The sequence below is a fragment of the Mus pahari genome, chromosome 5 (assembly GCF_900095145.1).
Source record: "Mus pahari chromosome 5, PAHARI_EIJ_v1.1, whole genome shotgun sequence".
In the NCBI taxonomy this organism is placed as follows: Eukaryota; Metazoa; Chordata; class Mammalia; order Rodentia; family Muridae; genus Mus; species Mus pahari.
In genome coordinates this window covers 146,078,140-146,099,857 of record NC_034594.1, presented here as the reverse complement: position 1 = coordinate 146,099,857, position 21,718 = coordinate 146,078,140, and the positions used below count along the sequence as shown (strand labels likewise).

Below are 21,718 nucleotides of genomic sequence, written 5' to 3'. Positions count from 1 at the left end.
ACCTGAAGGGGGCTGCAACCCTGTAGGTGGAACAACAATATGAACTAACCAGTACCCCCTGAGCTTGTGTCTCTAGCTGCATATGTAGCAGAAGATGGACTAATTGGCCATCACTGGGAAGAGAGGGCCCTTGGTCTTGCAAACTTTATATGACCCAGCACAGGAGAAGGCCAGGGCCAAGTAGTGGGAGTGGGTAGGTAGGGGAGCATGGGAGGGGTATAGGGAACTTTTGGGATTGCAGTTGAAATGTAAATAAAGAAAATAATAAATAAAAGAATATGGATAATAGAATATCAACAAAGAGATAGAAACATTTAAAAAAATTAAAAAAGGAAATCATTCCTGCCACACACACCCCCCCATTCCTCTCACTCCTTCCTCCTGGTCCTTGCTGCTGGGGCAGACTCCTAGTTGGTCTGCTCTCGTGAAGACTCCATATCCCATTCCATCCTAGAGGACGTGCTGCACTCAGAGCAGTTGAGAAGTTGAGGACTCTCTGCACTCAGAGCAGTTGGGAAACTGCTTGGCTGCTTCACAGAATCCCCAACAGTCTGAGGCCTCCCAGGAGATCTATTGCAGCCAGGGCAACAGCTCAGCAGGTTCTCTGCCTCTGTGAAGAGCCCCCAGTTGGAAGGATCTATAGGTGGTCTGTTACAGGCAGGGTCACAAGCCTACCAGGAGACAAAAGAATTAGCCTACAGACAGTCACCCAGATCAACAAACACCAGGGATATCCAGATGAAGAGATGCCGGCAAGCACAAGACCATATGCAACAGAAACCACAGTATGTGGACATCTCTAGAACCCAGTTCTTTCACCACAGCAAGCCCAGAATACACCAACACACCTGAAAAATCAGAAATCTGTTCTAAAAATCCTATTTTTATGAAGATAATACAGGCCTTTAAGGAGGATATCAATAACTCACTGAAAGAAATACAGGCGCCACGGACTGGACCCTTTGGGTCCCTCAACCCATGAGGAACCAGGATTTTGGTAATCAGGTAGACAAGGAGTCGGAGGGATGACAAACAGACACTGACACAGAGAGAGTGTTTTTATCTGAATGTTATTTCTCAAAGTAAGCATCAGATTTATATTACAGAAGAAAACAAAGAAGTTAGGTGACACATCAGCCAAGGTACATTGAAGTAATCTGACAAAAACCAAAAAAATGCATACATAAAGACTGGCAGGAACCAGGCAATGATTACAATTGAGATAACATCAGCCCTATCTAAAGTCAGCTATTGACAGGAGCCAGGTGAGGATTTCACACCCTAGTCACAATTTATGCTATTCCTCTGAGCCTTGTGAAAGCTTGCACTAGGGGGTTCTGCTCTTGCTCATGAATAATGCAATACTGTAGTTCCCCCTTAAACCACAACCCTCCTTCTTCCTAGGCCATTGTAAATTCTTGCATATGGGAGTAACTTGGCTGCTCTTTTAAGTGTCTGTAGGGAATCTCCATTTGTCAGAAGAACTCACCAGCTTTCTTCTAATATGCAATGTAGTCTGCATATATTATCATACCTAACTGTAATGAGGATTCTAAGTTTACTATTTTGAACTAGTCCTGACATTGTTAGCTCCTATCTGGCAAACTGTGAGATGCCTGATTACTAACGGTCAGCACTGAGGCATTTCATCTGAATGAGTAACATTCTTATGAAATTATAAGCCCAGGGTCAGCTCCAGAACTGCCTAGGACATTGGTGAATGCCAGGAAGCAAAGTTCAACCTGATTTAGGTATTTATAAACTCATTTCTTGGAGGCACCTATTAATAAACAATACTGAAAGAAAGAAGGCAGATTCATTCACCGACTAACACAACGACAAGTTTGGAGCATTCATGCTAAGGGGATGCCAAGGTTCCAGGAGACTAAGTTTCCGTGAAACTTTTTGCCTCAAGACTGTGTCCAAGCTCTTGTGCCTGCCACTCAGTCTTCATTGGAGTGGGTGTGGCATTCCCTCTTTCTTATTTTTCAGACGAAGTTCCAGAATGCCCTGCCTTGTCGTAGTTATAGATCTCAGAAGAACTCTAAAGATGAGTGGAAACACAGCAATTACTAATAAAATAACGCCAATAATAATAGCAAGCAAGATTATATATTGAACCCAATCTAAGAGATTCAATGCACTTAGATTATTTTTTAAATCTCTGGCCAATTCACCAATGTTCCAAGTACCCAATTGACTTCTGCTAATATCTGAAATTTCTGCCTTTAACTGCTCCAGTCTTTTCCCAATCAATGGTTGTATTATAAGGTAATGGCATGACACAAATATATTGAAATGAAGCATGACATTTAGTAACTAACATAACCTTAATATTTGCTATATCCTGTCCTATTGCTAAAACTACTTCTAAAGCATTAAACTTTGCCTCCAATTTCTTATCTATAATATGTAGTTCTGACAGAGCTATGGAAATATTCCTATGCATCTCATTATCAAAATGAGCAGTATGCAGCTGCTGAACTAGGGCTGTGGTAGATAATGCAAAAGAAGTTATAATTGCAATTAAAGCAGTAATCCGCAGAATCAGAGCTGTAACAAATCTCTTAGGTCGACTAAGCTCATTTAACCTTTTCAAAGTTTGCATTCCCGCATTCTCAAACCAAGGATCATTTCCTAACTCTACAGGCAGCAAAGCATAAGCAGGTCTCTTTAACAAAATCATAATAGCAGATTCCATATCTAAATTAGGATCTACACAATTAGTTAACTGACAAGTATTATAATGAATATGAAAAGACTTGCCAACATTGGTGATCTTAACTCTGTCAAAACTATCCAACAATATAGCATATGGATAAGGAACACAAGCTTTCACCGCTATACAGGAGTTGGCCTGAGCTCTGGGTTTTGTTAAAAAGATCATGTGAGCAGCATCAACAAGTCTAAACAAATCTGGTTAAATAGCAGTAGTATTCTGCAACAGAATGACCAACCCAAATTGGGGCTACAAAGCCTGGAGTGAAATATTGTTTCAAAGGCTCATTCCTCATATCTGGATCAAACCCATGAAATTGATAATCTGAGAGTTCTTTTAAAAAGAGAGTAAAATCGAAATTTGGTTCTGGGACCTAAAAATCTGTTACTGTATCTTGAGTTCCCCTAGGATGAAAAACTGGCTGAATGCTTAAATCCACAATCTAGCCACAAAGGGTACTCAGTAACTATACTATTCCAAGTATAATCATTATCTTTATCTCCCAAAATTACCATACAATCAGGGATTGGTAGTCTAGGTACAGTCTCAGAAGTTTTATTATAATTTTCATATCCAAGCAACTGAGATTGCAATTTTCATACCCAGCACTTAAGCCAATCCTCATTATCAGGAGCGTCAGTCACAAAAGATCTATAGTTGACTGGCAAGCACCCTATCAGTACAGCTCCTTTAAGCGCTAGGCAAATAGGAACCACATCAGACCTTCCCTTATAATTTAGACGCTTGTAAATATGATGATTCCTACCAAAATCTTGGAACCCACCCAACAACTCTGAATTGCTAGTCATGACTTTTATATTATTCTGTTCATTCTACCCGACCGGATGAAGAAGTGGTGACTTGGGTATGTAAGCCCAAAAACTTTCTCCCAATACGACAGTCACCTGCATAGCTATTAAAGCAAGCATGGCCAAAAACATTGTCTCTGACGAAAGCGTCTTGCCCGTTCTCTGTACCAGTCCCTTTGCCTCACGAGTCAGCTTCTTTAGTTGTCCCCAAGTAGGCATCAGTTCGACTCTCCCTGCTGTTGTCTGTGGTGGAGATAGGGAGAGTCTCTTCATTTTGTTTGCAAGCATCTGTTCTTCCTGCTTCCTCCTTCTCTTCTCTGCGCGGCTTTATGTGCGAGAGAGGCGGGGCTGGTCTGATAAGCCTGTCCAGATTCCAGACTGAGGATTTTGCATTCTGTGGAAAAACACATGCATAGCCTCTCCCCGAAGTGATTGAAGTATCGGGACTCCTCCAGATTCCATTCGAAAGATCTTTCCACATTACTAAAGGTTGTGCTTTAAAAGCAACCGGACCCCAATGTCTCATCATAGATGTCTCTCCCTGATCATTGGTATTAAGATGATTAATTACAAACAAAGCATGAATTAAAGCATGATGGGGTGAGTAAAACTGATTAGCAGCTCTCACCCTATCAAGCTGATTCTTTAATACTTGATGAGTTCTTTCTATTATTGCCTGTCCTTGTGGATTATAAGGAATCCCTGTAACATGCTCAATTTTCCACTGATTCAAAGACTTTGCAAATGCTTTAGAAATATAGGCTGGTCCATTGTCTGCTTTTATTTTCTTAGGAACACATAAATATAAAAAACAAACCAGCAAGTGTTGTACAACCTTTACTGCCTCTTCTGTTCTAGCAGTGGCCATGACAGCATGTGAGAAAGTAGCCACTGTAACATGTACAAAATTCAATTTTCCAAACTCCTGTACATGAGTAATATTCATCTGCCATAAAACCTGTGCCTTTAAGCCCAGTGGATTAATGCCCATCTTTTGAGGATGGTATACCTCTGGGCAGTACTGACATTTCTTCACAATCTGTTTAGCCTGTTCTCTAATAATTTGAAACATTCTTTTTAGTGCTAAAGCATTTTGATGATGTAGTTGATTACTTTGCTGAGCTCTTTCTATGACATTCATGATTGTTTCTTTAGTATATTTGTCTGCTAGCAAATTTCCTAAAGACAGCAGACTGGAAAGTCCTGTATGTCCACGTATATGTCTTATAAAGAATTTTTCCTTTCTATTCTGAACCAGAGTCTGTAGTTGCTGTAACTGCTTTAAAATTTTAGAATCTCCAGACAGCAAGACTATCTCTATGACTGGAAACAGGCCTATGACATATTTAGAATCTGTATAATGATTAAAAGCCTGGGGAAATTGTTCTAAAGCTAGAATTACCACAGCAATTTCTGCTTGTTGAGCAGAAAATTCTGTTACCCTTTTTATTATTGGGGGGTGGGGGTGTTAGTTTTCTCTATACACCACTTCCCTTCCATTAGAGGAACCATCTGTAAAAAGAAGTACCTCTTGTAAGGGCTCTTCAGAAATTTTATTAGGAAAAACAAATTCAGCAGTTTTTGCAAATTCAATTTAAGGTTGTCTAGGTAAATGATACTTAATCTGTCCTGTATTTCCTTGTAAAGCTATTCCCCAATCCTCATCATTTTGCAATAACTGTTCAATTGTTGCCTGTTATATGGGATAATTATATTTTGCATTTCTTTTACAAACAATTCTTTGGAATGAGTTCGAGCCTTAATGATTAATATTGAGCACATGAACAAGTAAGAGTGTGAGGTAGATAAATCCATCCCTGTACTCCCCCCTGCCAGAGGCACCCAGTAGGTGTATAGGAAGTCTTAAGGATCAAGAAATCCCATTCCCTCGTATAAATCTATTGCTGTACTTTGGCCTCTGTAATTTTCTCTTCTACCAGAGCAATGGCCTGTGGGGCTTCTGGACTTAAAAATCTAGGTGAATTGGGATGAGCTTCACCCTTTAGGATATTAAATAAAGGACTTAAGTCTCCTGTGGTAAGCTTCAAATATGGCCTAACCCAAGTAATATTCCCTAACAGCTTCTGGTAGTCATTTAAAAATTTTAATTTATCCAAGCTAAGGGTAACCTTTTGAGAAGAAATATGATCTTTACATATTAGATGCCCCAAATAGCTTATTATGCTGATTTTTTTTTCTGGAGCTACTATTAGCCCATACTTAGTTAAACATTCTATAGTTATTTGCAAAACCTGCTCTGTTTGCTCTTTACGCTCTCTAGCCAATAAAATATCATCCATAAAATGAATTATATATGCTTGAGGAAATGATTTCCTAACTTCCAATAAAGCCTTATCTACAAATTTTTGGCACAATGTAGGACTATTCTTCATTCCTTGAGGTAAAACTTTGCACCAAAATCTTCTGTACAGCCTTTGCAAATTCACTGAGGGAACATTAAAAGCAAATATTTTAGAATCTTCAGGATACAATTTTATTGTGAAGAAGCAATTCTGTAAATCTATAACTATAATATAATATTGTTTTGAAATAGCAACTAGTGAAGGGAGCCCTGGTTGCAAGGCTCCCATATCATACATGATAGAATTTACTGCCCTAAGGTCTTGCAAAAGTCTCCATTTCCCTGATTTTTTTCTTTATAACAAATATTGGAGTGTTCCATGGACTGTTGGATTCCTCTATATGCCCTTTCTCCAACTGTTCCTTCACCACCTCTTCAATAGCCTGCATCTTCTCCTCAGTTAGGGGCCACTGATTAGTCCACACAGGCTCTGAATCTTTCCATTCTATTTTATCAGCATATCAATGATCATCAGTTACCCCTATGAAAAATTCTGCCAATTTAAATTGTCTGGGGTAACCAGTTTAACATTCACATCCTCCATGATACCTCTTCCCCAAAGTGAGAAAGGTAGGGAAGCTATGACATAAGGCTGGGCATGCCCTGCTTTTCCTTCACACTTCCATTTTAATATTTGTGAACTTTGGGCTACATTAGCAGCCATCCCTATCTTTTGTAGAGTAGAGGATGTCTGGTGAACAGGCCAAGATGAAGGCCAATCTCTACCTGCAATACAGAACCTGTCAGTTCCCGTATCTAGAAGGCCCTTAAATGATTTTCCATTAATTACAATATCCTTAAAAGGTCTCTGATTATTACTTTCTTGCACTCAGGCTACAGTATCTATAGACCCAAATTGTCCTTTGCCTTGCTCTCCTTTCAATGTAGGATTGGGGAGTCATAGATAAGATAATAATAAGATCTGGGTTATTCTTTGACCTTTATGAAGTTGTACTGTCTCCTTTAACAACACTTTAACCATAATATTAATTTCACCTAAAGTGTCAGAATCCACAACTCCAGGGACCACCTCAAAGTTCTTCTTATAACTGGAGCTGTGGCCTATAATGAGGCCTACAGTTCCTGGAGGCAAGGTATCCAACACTGAAGTGGAGATGAAATGCATACCATTCCAACTAGAAATTATAACATTATAACATCTGTTAAAGCTGTCAGATCTAACCCTGGACTCCCTGAAGCAGCTCTAGGTAAATGGCAGATAGTAAATTCCTGAGCCTCTGGATTCAGAGATTCTTTACCACCCTCTTCACTTTGTGCCTCTCTTTTTCCTGGGGCTAAGAGGCTGCCCCCTATCTAGCTTTTTGTCTCACTAGCTTCACTGGCTTCTTTAGTGAGTGGAGTCCCATCCTTATGGAACTTTGATTTACATTCATTTCTTCAGTGCTTTCCTGTGCCACAGCATGGGCAGGGACCTGGAGGAAGGCCCTTCTTGTTTCCTGAGGGATTTTTACAATCCTTTCTCAGGTGTCCCGGGTTTTCCACAACTGAAGCATGTAGCTTCACTCCCTTGGGAATGCTTTTCCATTCCCGTAAGTATTTCTGACATAGGCACTGAATTTCTGTCCCTTCATTGCTGCAGCATAAGCTATCCCTTGGACTACAGCTGCTGAGACATCTACACATGCTTTAACATAATCCTGCAAGGGTCCTGTTTTATGGATCAGTCTCATCAGGTCTTGGCACAAGGTGCTCACGTTTTCCCAAGCCAATTGTTTTATTAATATATCAGTCCCTTCTGAGGGAGGAATCATTCTAGAAACTGCCTCTTCCAATCCAGCCACAAAACTCTCGTATGACTGACTCATGTTTTTGCCTGAGTTCTGAAAGGACTGTGGACTTAACCCCAGGTGGGGGTAAACTCCGCAAGCTAGAGACAGCTATCTGATTAATCTTTTCCAGCACTGCCTTTGGAATTTTTAGTTGTGCTGCTGGTCGAGCAAAGTCCTTTTGCCCAAGAAGCATGGACACCATGGGCTTAGGTCCATGTTTTGACAAGTTTTCCTTCACTATCTTATCTTCACTATCATACTCTGTTCTTCAGAGAATATAATCTCGGGGAGTGAGAGTAGCCTTTGCTGTCTGATGCCAGTCGTATGGAGTAAGCCACTGGCTCACTACTATGTCAAAAACCTGTAAGGAATAAGGTGCAGCAGAGCCCAGTGTCTTTACCACTGAGTCTAGTTCCTTAAGAATTTTTAATGGCAAAGGATCCCATCACAGCTCATCACCTTCTACATAAATTACTGGGCAAGTGAGAGTAAAATCTCCTTGTCTTTTTGCTTCTGCCACGGCAGCATCAAAACCAAGGGGCGCAGCATCAAAACCAAGGGACAGCAAAAGTCAGCTGTTTTGGTGGTGTTTTATGCACTGCTAGTGCCACGATTAAAGGGTCCCCCTTACTGCTGCCTTGGGGCCATGAAAAACGATCTCTTTCTCATCTAGCTCATACTTTGCCACATCCTCAGTTAAATCCCACTCCTCATCACCTTCATCATCACTTGTCTCTGACCCACTTTTTTCTGACCTTTCCTCTTTTTTGCCTGTATTGCACCATTTCTTCTCACAAGCAGACAGTCTCGCTTTCTAATTATCAAAGGGTTATGAAGGAGCTTCCTCTGCAAGCAATTCTAAGTCCATTTTCTCAGTCAATAAATCCCCCATTTGTTGCCACAGAGTAAAGGCATTATTGGTGACTTCCTTAGATAAATTCTCTTCATGAAACCTCCTCATATCTTTACCTACTTGCTTCCAATCCTCCAATGTCAAGCTTCCTTCCTCCAGAAATCAGAGGCTGATTTTTTGCACAAAATCATAAAATTCCTGGAAGGATTTATCTGAGACCTTTAGGCCCTGACTGGACAACATGTGCTTAAAGACTGAAAGAAACAACTCTTTCACTTTTGACTCAGACTGCCCCCATGGTAAAACTTACTCTTCGTCCTCAGATTGGTGATCCTTTACGAGCTGGTGTGCAGCACCCAGACGAAATCCTATCCTTGCCTGAGGAAAAAAAAAAAGAAAAAGAAAAGGAAAAAGAAAGAGAGACAAAGTCTTACTTGTCCAAAGTCCCTGTTTGAGGCGCCAGCTGCCACAGACTCAACCCATGGGGAACCAGGAATTCCGTAATCAGGTGGACAAGGAGTTGGAGGGATGACAAACAGACACTGACACTAAAACTCAAAGCACACATTGAACCCCACACAATAATAGTGGGAGATTTCAACATCCCATTCTTACCAATGGACAGGTCATTGAAACAGAAACTAAACAGAAACATAGTGAAACTAAGAGAGATTATGGACCACATGGATTTAACAGATATCTACAGAACATTTCACCCTAAAAGAAAACAAATACATCCTTCTTCTCAGCACCTCATGGTACATTCTCCATAATCAACAAAACAACCCTCAACAGATACAAGAAGATTGAAATCATACCATGCATCCTATTAGACCACCATTGTCTAAGGCTCGTCTTCAATAACAGCAAAAACTACAGAAAGTCCACATACATGTGGAAACTAAACAATAACTTGGTCAGGGAAGAAATAAAGAAATTAAAGATTTTCTGGAATTTAATGAAAATGTTGACACATCATACCCAAATCTATGGGACACAATGAAAGCAGTGCTAAGAGGAAAGTTCATAGCACCAAGTGCCATGGTAAAGAAACGGGAGAGATCTTAAACTAACAACTTAACAGCACACCTGAGAGCCCTAGAACAAAATGAAGCAAATTCACCTAAGAGGAGTAGAAGGCAGGAAATAGTCGAACACAGGGCCGGAATTAACCAAATAGAAACAAAGAAAACAATACAGAGAATCAGCCAAAACAAAAGCTGGTTCTTTGAAAGAGTCAACAAGATAGATAAACCCCTAGCCAAACTAACTAAAGGGTCAAGAGGCAGTNTCCAAATTAATAAAATCAGAAATGAAAAGGGAGACATAACAACAGAAGTGGAGGAAATTAAAAAAATCATCAGATCTTACTATAAAAGCCTATACTCAATAAAACTGGAAAATCTAGATGAAATGGATGGTTTTCTATACAGATGCCACATACCAAAGTTAAAATCAAGAGCAGGTAAACTACCTAAACTGGCTCATATCACACAAGGAAATAGAAGAAGTCATTAAAAACCTCCCAACCAAAAGAAACCAGGGCCTGACGGATTTAGTGCAGAATTCTACCATTACTTCAAAGAAGACCTGATACCAATCTTCCTCAAACTATTCCATAAAATAGAAACAGAAGGAATACTACCTAACTCATTCTATGAAACCACAGTTACTCTGATACCTAAACCACACAAGGACCCAACCAAAAAAGAGAACTTCAGACTAATCTAGCTTATGAATATTGATACAAAAATACTCAATAAAATTCTTGCAAACCGAATTCAAGAACACATCAAAATCATCATTCACCATGATCAAGTAGGCATCATCCCAGGGATGCAGGGATGGTTCAACATATGGAAATTCATTAGTGTAATCCACTATATAAACAAACTCAAAGGCAAAAAAAAAATAACACTATCATCTTGTTAGATGCTGAAAAGCATTTGACAAAATACAGCATCCCTTCATGTTAAATGTATTGGAGAGATCAGGAATTCGAGGCCCATACCTAAACATAATAAAAGCAATTTACTGCAAACCAACAGCCAACATCAAATTACATGGAGACATACCTTGAAGCCATCCCACTGAAATCAGGACAGGACAAGGATTCCCACTCTCCCCATGTATATTTAATCTAGTACGTGAAGTGCTAGGTAGCACAATAGGACAACAATAGAGATCAAGGGGACACAAATTGGTAAAGAAGAAATAAAGTTATCACTATTTTCAGATGATATGATAGTATACATAAGTGACCCCAAAAATTCTTCCAGAGAATTTCTCCAGCTGATAAACAACTTCAGCAAAATGGCCAGATATAAAATTAACTCAAATAAATCAGTAGCATTCCTGTATACAAAGGATAAACATGCTGAGAAAGAAATTAGGGAAACAATTTCCTTCACAATAGCTACAAATAGTATAAAATATCTTGGGGTAACTTTAACCAAACAAGTAAAAGACCTGTATGGCAATAACTTCAAGTCTCTCAAGAAAGAAATTGAAGATCTCAGAAAATGGGCAGATCTTCCGTGCTCATGGATTGGCAGAATTAACATAGTAAAAATGGCCATCCTACCAAAGGCAATCTATAGATTCAATGCAATCCCCATAAAAATCCCAACACAATTCTTCAAAGACATGGAAAGAACAATTTTCAAATTTGTCTGGAAAGGCAAAACACCCCAAAATAGAGAAAACAATCCTTAACAATAAAAGAACATCTTGGGAGATCACCAACCCTGACCTCAAGCTTTACTACAGAGCAATAGTGACAAAAACTGCATGGTATTGGTGCAGAGACAAAAATGTTGATCAATAGAATATAATTGAAGAGACAGAAGTAAAACCACACACTTATGGTTACTTGATTTTTTTTACAAAGAAGCCAAAAATATACAATGGAATAAAAGAAAGTATCATCAATAATTGGTGCTGGTCTAACTGGCTGTATGTATGTACAAGAATAAAAACAGACCCACATATGTCACCTTATACAAAACTCAAGTCCAAGTGGATCAAGGACCTCAACATAAAACCAGATACACTGAATCTGATAGAAGAGAAAGTGGGAAAGAGCCTTGAGCTCATTGGCACAGAGGGAAATTTCCAATACAGGACTCGAATGACTCATGCTTTAAGATCAAGAATTGATAAATGGTGCCTCATGAAACTGGAAAGGTTCTGTAAGGCAAAGGACATAGTCAATAAGACAAATCGACAATCTACAGATTGGGAAAAACATTTTCACTAACCCCACATCTGATAGAAGGCTAATACCTAAAATATATAAAGAACTCAAAAAGCTAATTGCCAAAAAAAAAAAAAAAAAAAAAAAAAAAAAAAAAAAAAAAAAAAACAACCCAATTAAAAAATGGGGTGTAGAACTAAACTGAGATTTTACAACTGAGGAATCTCAAATGGCTGAGAAGCACCTAAAGAAATGTTCAAAGTCCTTAGTGATCAGAGAAATGCAAACCAAAATGATCCTGAGATTCTACCTTACACCAATCAGAAAGGCTAAGATCAAAACCTCAGGTGACAGCACATGTTGGAGAGGATGTAGAGAAAGGGGAAGACTCCTCCATTGCTAGTGGTACAACCACTCTGGAAGTCAATCTGGAGGTGCCTCAGAAAATTGGAAATAGATCTACCTGAAGACCCAAGTATACCATTCTTGGGAATATACTCAAAAGATGCCCCACCATGCCACAGGGGCCCATGTTAAACTATGTTCATAGCAGCCTTATTTGTGATAGCCATAAGCTGGAAACAACCTAGATGTCCCATGACAGAAAAATGGATACAGACAATGTGGTTCATTTACACAATGGAATACTACTCAGCTATTAAGATCAAGGACATCCTGAGTTTTGCAGGCAAATGGATGAAACTAGAAAATATCATCCTGAGTGAGGTACCTCAGACCCCAAAGGACATACATTGTAAGTACTCACTAATAAGTAGATATTAGCCAATAAACAAACAAACAAACAAACAAATAAACAGAATATTCAAGATACAATCCACAGAATTAAAAAAGTTCAACAAGCTGAAGTGCCCAAGTGAGGGAGGAAGAAGGAAGCAGTCACAAGTGGGGAATGAGGGAGGGACCTGGGAGGGAAAGTGGACAGGGTGGGGCAGGGTGGCTGGGATAGGGAAATCTGATCTGGTCTTGGGTAAGGGAAAAGGACTGAAGCCCTGAGGGCCTGCAGAAAGAATGTAAACAGGAAACCTCAGCAAATAGGAGTTTGGGGGACCCTCCAGAATGCACCAGAGACCTAGGAGGTGGGAGACTCTCAGGACTCGAAGGGAGGGACCTAGGATGAAATGCCAGATGGACAGTAGGGAGAGGGAACTTATAGAGCTTACCTCCAGCAGGAAGACAGGACATCAAGTGAGAGATGGGTTGCAATCCCACAGTCACACCTCTGACCCATAATTGTTTATATCTGAAAGAATTACAGGGATGGAAATGGAGAAGAGCCTGAGAAAAAGAAGGTGCAGCAACAGGCCCAAAGTGGAATCCACCTCAAGGGGAGGTCCCAAGGCCTAACACTATTACTGAGGCTATGGAGTGCTTACAAAAAGGGATCTATCATGACTGCACTCCAAAATACCCAACTAGCAGCTGAAAGAGTCAGATGCAGATATTTGCATCCAACCAGTGGACAGAAGCAGCTGACCCATATTACTGAATTAGGAAAGGCTGAAAGAAGCTGAGGAGAAGGGCAATCCTGTAGGAGGACCACCAGCCTTAATTAATCTGCATCCCCAAGCTCTCTCAAACACTGGACCACCACACAGACAGCAGGACCACCACACAGACAGCAGGACCACCACACAGACAGCATACACCAGCTGATATGAGGCCCCCAGCACACAATCAGTGGAGGACTTCCAGGTCTGTATTCATTCAGATGATGCACCTAACCCTCAAGAGACTGGAGGCCCCCGGGAGTTTAGATGGGATGGGGTGGAGAAGAGGTCTGGAGCAGTCAGAGGGTGTGTAGGGAGGGCGGGGAATGGAATATGGAGTGTAAAATATTAACAACAAATAAAATTAAATTTAAAAAAGGAAATCATTGAGAATACATTTTATATTTCTACATTACATTTCCCACTGAAATACCACATTTATGGTAAAAAAAAAAAAAGCCAAAATAACAAAAAAAGTAAAACTAAATAGATGTTCAATTGTGTCCCTTAAAGAACAAGGGTGTATAGGTGTTCAATGAATTGTAGGTTTTCATAACGCAGCAGAGCATAAGAGGAATATAAAATGAATTTAGGGAAGGACCTCAAATCATATGTTTAAAATAGATAAATGACTTATTTCAACAAGACAGCATACAACATAGAGGGTTAATGGGAACGTCTTCCAAAGTTATGTTAATTTTTGTCATCATCATATCATGAGAATAGCCAATCATTACCTTGAATGGTGTTGCTGGAGACAGGGACCTGGCAGGAAAACTCCTGGGCACTGTTGGGGAAGACACCTGAGGGGAATTATTGTAACTGCTGGATACTGTTGCTGCAGACACCTTAGGACTCTTACAAACACTGGTCAGTGTTGCTGGGGTTAGTCTAAACCTCTGGGCACTTCTGGGCACTGTTGCTGGAGTCACCTGAGGGTTACTGTAACTTCTGTGTACTGTCCCTGCAGACATCTGAGGAATATTACAACCACTGGTCATTGTTGCTGGGGTTAGTAGAAACCTCTGGGCACTTCTGGGCACTGTTGCTGGAGTCACCTGAGGGTTATTGTAACTGCTAGATACTGTTACTGCAGACACCTGAGGACAGACAGGCACTCTAGTTCCAGATACCTTAGTATGATAACAATCACCTGTCATTGCTGGTGGGGTCAGTTGAAAGGTCTGGGCACTGCTGGGCACTGTTGCTTGAGGCATCCGAGGGGTTTGGACACCGCTCGGTAACCTTGCTGGGGTCACCTGAGGTTTAATGAAACTGCTGGTTGCTGCTGCTGTGGGCACCTGAGGACGATTATGACCACTTGCCTTTCCAGTGTGAGTCACCTGAATGGCCAGGACTCTGCTGGGCTCTGATTTTGGAGACTCCAGAGTAGTTTGGTGACTACGAGGAAGTGTTGAGGTTGCCTGACAGGTCTGGATGGTCTGGATGCTGATGGAGGCTGTCACTGGAGGCATCTGAGAAGCCGTGACAGAGGAGGAACACGGTGCTGAAGAACCCTGAGATGTTGCCAGTATGGTGGACGGTGTTACTGTAGGCTCCAGGGTCGTCTGGAGACTGCTGGAGGCTGTTGTTGGAAACCTCTGAGGAGTCAGGGGTTCACGCTCAGCCTGGCTTATGCTGGGTGCTGAAAGTAATGGAAACTTAGGCTCTTCCTCAAAAAACTGTGTTGTCATGGTATCAGGTGATTCACAGATAGTGTCTTTGCTTTCCTGAAAGGAAAGAGCTTTGAAAAATTCTTTGTATCCTAATAAACAGTTTTCAAAAAATCGGATCAAACACATCTTTGTCTTTTTCCCCTTCATAAATACTTCTGCTCTGCCAGTGTTCCCGTCATCCCTACCCCACCTCAGTTGGACTGCATGAGGCATCTTTAGATAACATGTAGGTACTTCTAAACGTAGCCCCTTTCCTTTCCAATCAGAATGTCTCTTAGAAACATGGGCACTAAATGACACTGGTCTGGCTCAGAATACCGACTCTACATGTCTTATAAAACGGAGAAAAGGGAACCTGGTATTATTAGACTCAGAGTTACTGGATGGGAAACAAGCCATACAGCAAAAACCCACTTGTGGGTTTTTCTCCCCTTAGCTTCCCAAGGAAACCACATCAAAATGTCTGCTTTTTAGTACACAATAATAGCCCCTCCGCCCCACCTCACCCCAGTCACTCTTCTTTCAGGTGATCTGATTAGAACTGTGTAACAGGTTCCCTGAGATAATGAACCACAGAGTTAAATTTTCGGGAGATCGGATGGAGGAGCTCAGTTGATACAGTATTTGCCTAGTATGTGCTAGGCAGGGCTCATTTTAATATCTGCTTAGGATAAAGTCTGTACCAGAACCTTCCCCTAATGAATAAAGATTTCAAGGAGCCAATCAGTGGGGGAGTAGTTGGGACTTCCCAGTTGGGGAGAGGAAGGGGGGAGAAAGATTCTTGCTTTTGGACCTGAGAGAGCATGGAAGACAAAATGTAGGTAGTGGAGGCCCCCGGTTCAGGAGGCAGATTCGCCCGGATCCATTACTGGAGGATTTATAACTTAGAATAGCTTACAAATTAGGATGCTAGTTGCTGAGCCGAGAGATTGTATTACCTGCTGATTCTAAACTAAGATTGTATGGGGTTTTCCTTCACCTGGTGATGCAGCTGGGTCCCAGAGAAAGGAATGGTGGCAGGGCACCCAGCCAGCCAGGAGAATTTGGAAGCATGGGGCTTGCTTGGCAATGACCCTCCATGGGACCTCAGTGGAGAGATTTCAGGGCTCAGAGTCAGAGTCAATCAGGCTGAGAAAAGCCCGGCCTGCCCACCGCTGCTGCCTTGCTGGTGGTAGCATGATTTGTTATTTTAATATTTTTGCAACAAAGGTCCTTTAAATATAAGGACCTTATATATTTGGTTAAATGAAACTACTGTATATGTGAATATAAACACACATAGAAAAAGTATGTGTTCAGAAGGCAATACATATGTTTAGGACCTTTTAATATACTTATATAAACTTATAGGAGGCGTAATACTTAAATGATCTTAAACTTAGCTATAAAAGTAAAAAGTAATAAAAGTGAGATCATGTAAATACTTTAACTGCCATGTTAATCATCACTGTTTTCTTTGTTTTTGATTCCCTCCGTATATAAGTCTTCTGTGAAACAGAAGAAAGAAATAGATACATCCAGCAATGATAATTTGACAAAGAAAGCCAGACCAGTGAAAAGATGGGGCTTTGGTTCTTCTGCAGATAATGTAGGAGGCATAGTAAACAGTAGGAGAGATGAAGGGCTTTGCTTAAACAGGTCAGGTTGCTAAGGACTGTGCAGACTTGGTGCACAGAATCACATCCACTGCATGATTTGCCAGTGTATTTGCAAAATTTAGTCATTAAAAAGTCTTTGCTCAAACAAACAAAAACAAAGGAAAAAGAAATAAAATAGTTGATGTCATCTAAACAAAACTAATTATTTATGGCCTTTTCTTCAGGCTTAGATATGTGTTAATTATATTATCATTATTTATGAAATCTGATAATTAGATGTGCACATTGACTTTACATTCCAAGTAACACAACTGTAATAATTAAAATAACAAAATATTGATCATATAGAGATTTCTGGTATGATAGAATTCAATAAAGTAAACATTTGTAAGTGGTTGTCAGGGTTTTTAAATGTACACTAAAAGAATGAATGGCTACATTAAATAAATAAGTTAGTGGGAGATTGAATGATAAGCTCCTTAAAGATATTTATCATTGTGAAGAAGTCTGGAGTATCTTGAATGAATAGACCATAGAGTTAATATTTCTGTCAATCAAGTTGTAGTTTACCTGGTAGGTAGAACACTTGCCAGGTGTAAAGGAAGCCCAATCATAACTCTTTGAAATGTATGTAAATGTAAAGTGTTTTAAATGATCAAATGATGTGATAGTCCTGGTTAAATGAAACTACTATATGTAGCCTGTTAAGATCATAAATTATTTCTTTTTAACATATACCTTGTCAAGAGCAAAAGATTCTCACTGAGGTCTTCATAGAAACAATTGATAAGGTGATGATTGATTTAGTCATATGATGGAATTGAGGAGACTTCAGGGGGCTTTATAGTTTATTTCCCCTTTTTTTCAAAGGAAAAACATGTATACATTTTCTATGTCTAATGGCTGATCTTCTCTTTTGTGTATTAGAGGTTGACCTTGGGGTCTTTTTTTTGCCAAGCTAGGTTCTACTATGGGGTCTTATCCTCAGTTCTTGTCATGTGCTTTAAAATTGTATGAAGAAAAATGATTTACATCCCAGGATAATTAATTCCATATTACTGGATTCTGAGTCTATTGAATCCTTGGGAACTGAACTTTCTGAAAAAATGTCCAGAGAAGAGCATAGGATCATCTCGTTCAGGAACAGAAAGACTTCATGTACATCACTACTCTGTGCACATTTCCTTGGTGGGAGAACACCTACATTTAGAAAGTACAAATTGAGTTTAATGTCCTTCTGACAGGCTTTGGAAGGTCATATCCTTAAACTGACTGCCACTTTTACAAATGTTATCAAAAGGAAGAATGAGGGGTTGGAGAGGTGACTTATGGGACAAGAGTATTTGCTGCACGTACATGAGGACCTAAGATCAGATCCCAGCATCCTCATTAAAATCTGGGCTTTCTGTATGTGACTCAAGCACTGTGAAAGGCATAGACAGGATGGTCTCTGAGCCTTGCTGCCTACCAGCATTCAGGGAGAGACTCTATCTTAAAGAAGTAAGGCAGAAAGTGATTAAGCAGAGTATTTGAAGTCCTCCTTTGACATCAGTGATACCATGCACTCACATGTATGTAAATCACACACATACATACACACTCACAAAGCTATTAATGATTTTATATATTTGTTACAGAAAATTATAATGAAGTACACATTAGTCAGTTTTAAAACAAAATGAGTAACCAGAAATTATGAATTTGTTCACCCTTCATTTTGTTTCAGCTAGGTCCTTGGCCCACATGAGGGGCTTAGACTAAGTACTCAGAGGAAGGCCCTGGAGAGATCAAGCTTAGTGGATGCTCTTTCAGTGAGATCTTAGACAGCGTACCTCTGAGGAAGCTGTCACCATAGCTGGTTCTACTTCCCAAACTTCCATCATGCTGGAGGTAAGTGGGAGCGACCGGGATTCAGATTTTATTTTGCTTTTATTTTTAACTGATGAAATAAAGAGAAGACAATTAGTATATGAAGCTCTCCTGTAGCAAGACAGCTGAAGTCCATTTTCTGCATTTGCTTCCTGTTTATTTCTCAGTATATTTCCTGCCCCTGCCACCAACAATACAGACACAGGAAATGACTCTGGGTTTCCTTGCTCTTCTCAGGTACAACTGGCATGACACTCTTCCCTCCTGGGGACTTCTATGCATATCAGCCAAGTCCCATCTCAACCTTTTAACCTATTGTTTGCTTTTAAGGATATAAGATTTGCATGACTATATGACAGATTATATTCTATATGTTACCCCAAATTAGAGACACAGAGGACGAAGATGTAACCAGTCCTGGATGTAACAGAGACTTAACAGTGAATTTCCATTGCTTACCCTTTGGGCTCCTTTTTATTTTCTTGAGACAGGATCTCACCATGAACCCCAGGCTAGGCTTAAATTTTAGGTCTCTCTGCCCAAGCCTGCTAAGTGCTAAGATCACACATGTGAGGCAACATGCCTACCTTTGTTTCCATTTATTTTGAACCCAGTAACTTTATAAAAGGGAACTTCACATCTCTTAGATTCAGGATTCTACTTCAATGTAGGCTCGCACTTTTTGCCGGTAGACATACTAATGATTGTATTTCTTAATTTGGAATTGTGGGAAATTGTAAATGTGGTATTAATTTTTTTCTTCGTAACTTTCTACTCATTCCACCATACTGGAAGCCACTGTTTCTCCAAACAGCTTCCGTTTTTGTTGTTTTCTTTCCTTTACCCACCCCAAAGACATCTACCTCCAAACCCATTACGTTCTTTGTGGGAAAGGAATTCCCTAAGTTTCCACCATTTAAATTGGTGGCATTTTATAGGTCCTGATGTACACACTGGGGAAGAGACTTATCAGCTATGTCACTGCAAGGAGCTACCCAGGTTAGGGAGGGTAGAGAAAAAGTGGGCATCTAGACTGCTTCTCTCTTACCTTTCTCCATCTCTTTTCTAAGTATATCAGCACGATCTGCAAGATCTGGAATATTTTCGAATACTTCTATCAGTTTGCTCAATCCAGCATCCTCTGGGAACATTTCTTCCATTAAGTCAGCAATCTTAATTCTGTCATAATCATCTTGTATTTTCTTAGTCAGTTTTAGGTCATGAATCAGTAAGGACTTAAGTACTCTAAAGTTATAGTCATTCATATATTCTAATCCAGACAGAAGAATAATTCTCTTGTAGTAATTCACCATGTCTCCAGTTAGGGAATAAGTCTACAAGAGAATAACAGTAGGCTGAATTACACAAATAAAGAGACAATTTAAAATAAAGACCATATGTATGTGAGCAAACCACCCTTGACATAGTGTTGTCCATAGCTGTGTATGTGAAAAAAATGGAGCAATGATTATAAATTGTGCCACTGTGGGAAACAGTGAGTGCAGAAATGCTTGGTTAGTAAATAAGTCTAAGGAACTCTTCCCTGTTGATGATTATAGCTGAGTGAGGTCGGTGTAGATGGTTATGGGAAAGCATGGAAATCAGTGTTAGTTACAGTGTATAGAGGGTGGGCTGTGAAGGTTGAAAGCCCAGGTCCTTTTTTCCATTGTGTATTGATCCTGGGCCTTGGTTCTTCTCCCATTCTTCTTTCTTTCTCTTTTAACAATTGTTTATTGTTTTATTTATCTGTTTATTTGCCAATTGTTCTCCTCCCACCTGGTTCGCCCTCACAGAGTCCCTCCTGCCATCCTGCCTCCCCTTTGCCTCTGAGAGGGCAGTACCCCCTCCCCAATATTCCCCCATCGTGGTGTATCAAGTCTCTGCAGGATCAGGCACATCCTCTCCCAGTGAGCTCAGAAGTGGCAGCCCTCTGCTACATATGTGACAGGGGCCTAGGGCCAGCATGCTTATGCTCTCTGCTTGGTGGCTCAGTCCCTGGGAGTTCCCAGGGGTCCAGGTTAGTTGANACTGTCTTTATTTGGTACTAGAACCTGCCCCTAGATATCCCCCAGTGACTTCCTGATTTGCCCATGCTCAAGTGGCTTATCCATAAATGGTCTGCGTGTTCTCTCAATGTATAGGAATGGATGTTGGCTACAACAGGATGAATCTGGCCCAGGCATCGACTCTAGTCCACTTGGCTCTTTGTTAAGCAGCTTCCATTAGCATCCTGTCTCAGAAGGGCTTAGACCTTGGTTTCTGTGTCCCTGGTATTGGCATTTTGCTAAGTATTTTCTAGTGCCAGACTGCAGCATTCACTGGAGGAAATTATTTCAATAGCTACTTGCTTTTTCTCCTTTTGGACTTGACTTTTTAAAATGGGTTTTCTTTGCTCATAGTGCCAGTTTTCTCTGTATAGGCTGTGTTTAAATGCTGCTAAAATAAGCTAATAGCTGACCAGTTTCTTTAAAAAAAAAAAAATTCTTACTCCTTAAAATACTTCGGAAGTCCTTGGATAATCTGTTTCTTTTACATATGGTTCTTTTATATTTGTGATATGACACACTTCGGAATACACAGCACCCATTCCCTTGGCATGCACTGTGAAGTAGATGGTATCCTTTTCATCACAATTTGTGCATTGCTTTCTCTTTCTGCCATCTATGATAATCTTTAAGAATCAACTGAGACTTTGCCTTCTGGAAATTCCCAAAATTCTCCAACTAAACCAAAGTTCCTTTTCTATACATGATTAGGAGTTTCTGTACATCCTTGATAACTCTCAAGGATAGATTAAATCTGATATTTGCTTAAAGATATAAGTCATTTTAGTTATGGGTTATTTTATCCATCTGTCTGTCTCTGTCCCTCTGTCTCTGTCTCTGTATCTCTGAATCTCTCTCTCTCTCTCTCTCTCTCTCTCTCTCTCTCTCTGTGTGTGTGAGTGAGTGTGTGTGTGTGTGTGTGTGTGTGTGTGTGTGTGTGTGTGTGTAATATTCTAATCAGAGTCCTAAATGTTCTCAGACTACTAACATTTTTCAACGGCATTGTCTGGCAGACAGGGTTCAGAGGATGAAAGGCAAGTCTACAAAGAGTAATAGAACATTGACTGTGAAGAACACTAAAGAAGATCAGGTCATATGAAAGACCATACTATCTAGAGCAATCTGCTTTCAACAAAATAGTGGGATGGTTTTATATTACAGTGGCCTAAGATACTACAAACCCAAAGTGTTTCAAAAATTTGAAGGTTTTATTTTATGATTTTTGACAATAAGTTTATGCCAAAATATTAACTGATATGAAATGACATGAGATCTTTATATTTTTGATATACT

The 21,718-nt window shown here is 40.1% G+C and overlaps 1 protein-coding gene across 1 annotated transcript; it reads right to left on the bottom strand.

The window, feature by feature from the left end:
- Window positions 1–3,491: 3,491 nt before the first annotated feature.
- LOC110322062 (pyrin domain-containing protein 3-like) lies at window positions 3,492–20,967 on the bottom strand. The gene is made up of 6 exons (XM_029538707.1): window positions 20,881–20,967; window positions 19,429–19,714; window positions 18,344–18,450; window positions 13,975–14,967; window positions 8,844–8,911; window positions 3,492–3,922 (listed from the first exon to the last, which is right to left on the bottom strand). Exons 1-6 carry the CDS (start codon window positions 20,965–20,967, stop codon window positions 3,856–3,858), a joined length of 1,608 nt encoding a protein of 535 aa, XP_029394567.1. The 3' UTR covers window positions 3,492–3,855.
- Window positions 20,968–21,718: the final 751 nt, after the last annotated feature.

What these genes read in the sequence shown, in the direction of transcription:
- LOC110322062 (XM_029538707.1), bottom strand. Translation starts at nt 20,967, where the DNA reads ATGGGTGCTGTGTATTCCGAAGTGTGTCATATCACAAATATAAAAGAA. An exon ending in ATTATCCAAGGACTTCCGAA is followed by an intron (nt 19,715 to 20,880) that starts GTATTTTAAGGA and finishes ATTCTCTTGTAG; the next exon opens with ACTTATTCCCTAACTGGAGA. An exon ending in TGGTGACAGCTTCCTCAGAG is followed by an intron (nt 14,968 to 18,343) that starts GTACGCTGTCTA and finishes CTTTCCTTTCAG; the next exon opens with GAAAGCAAAGACACTATCTG.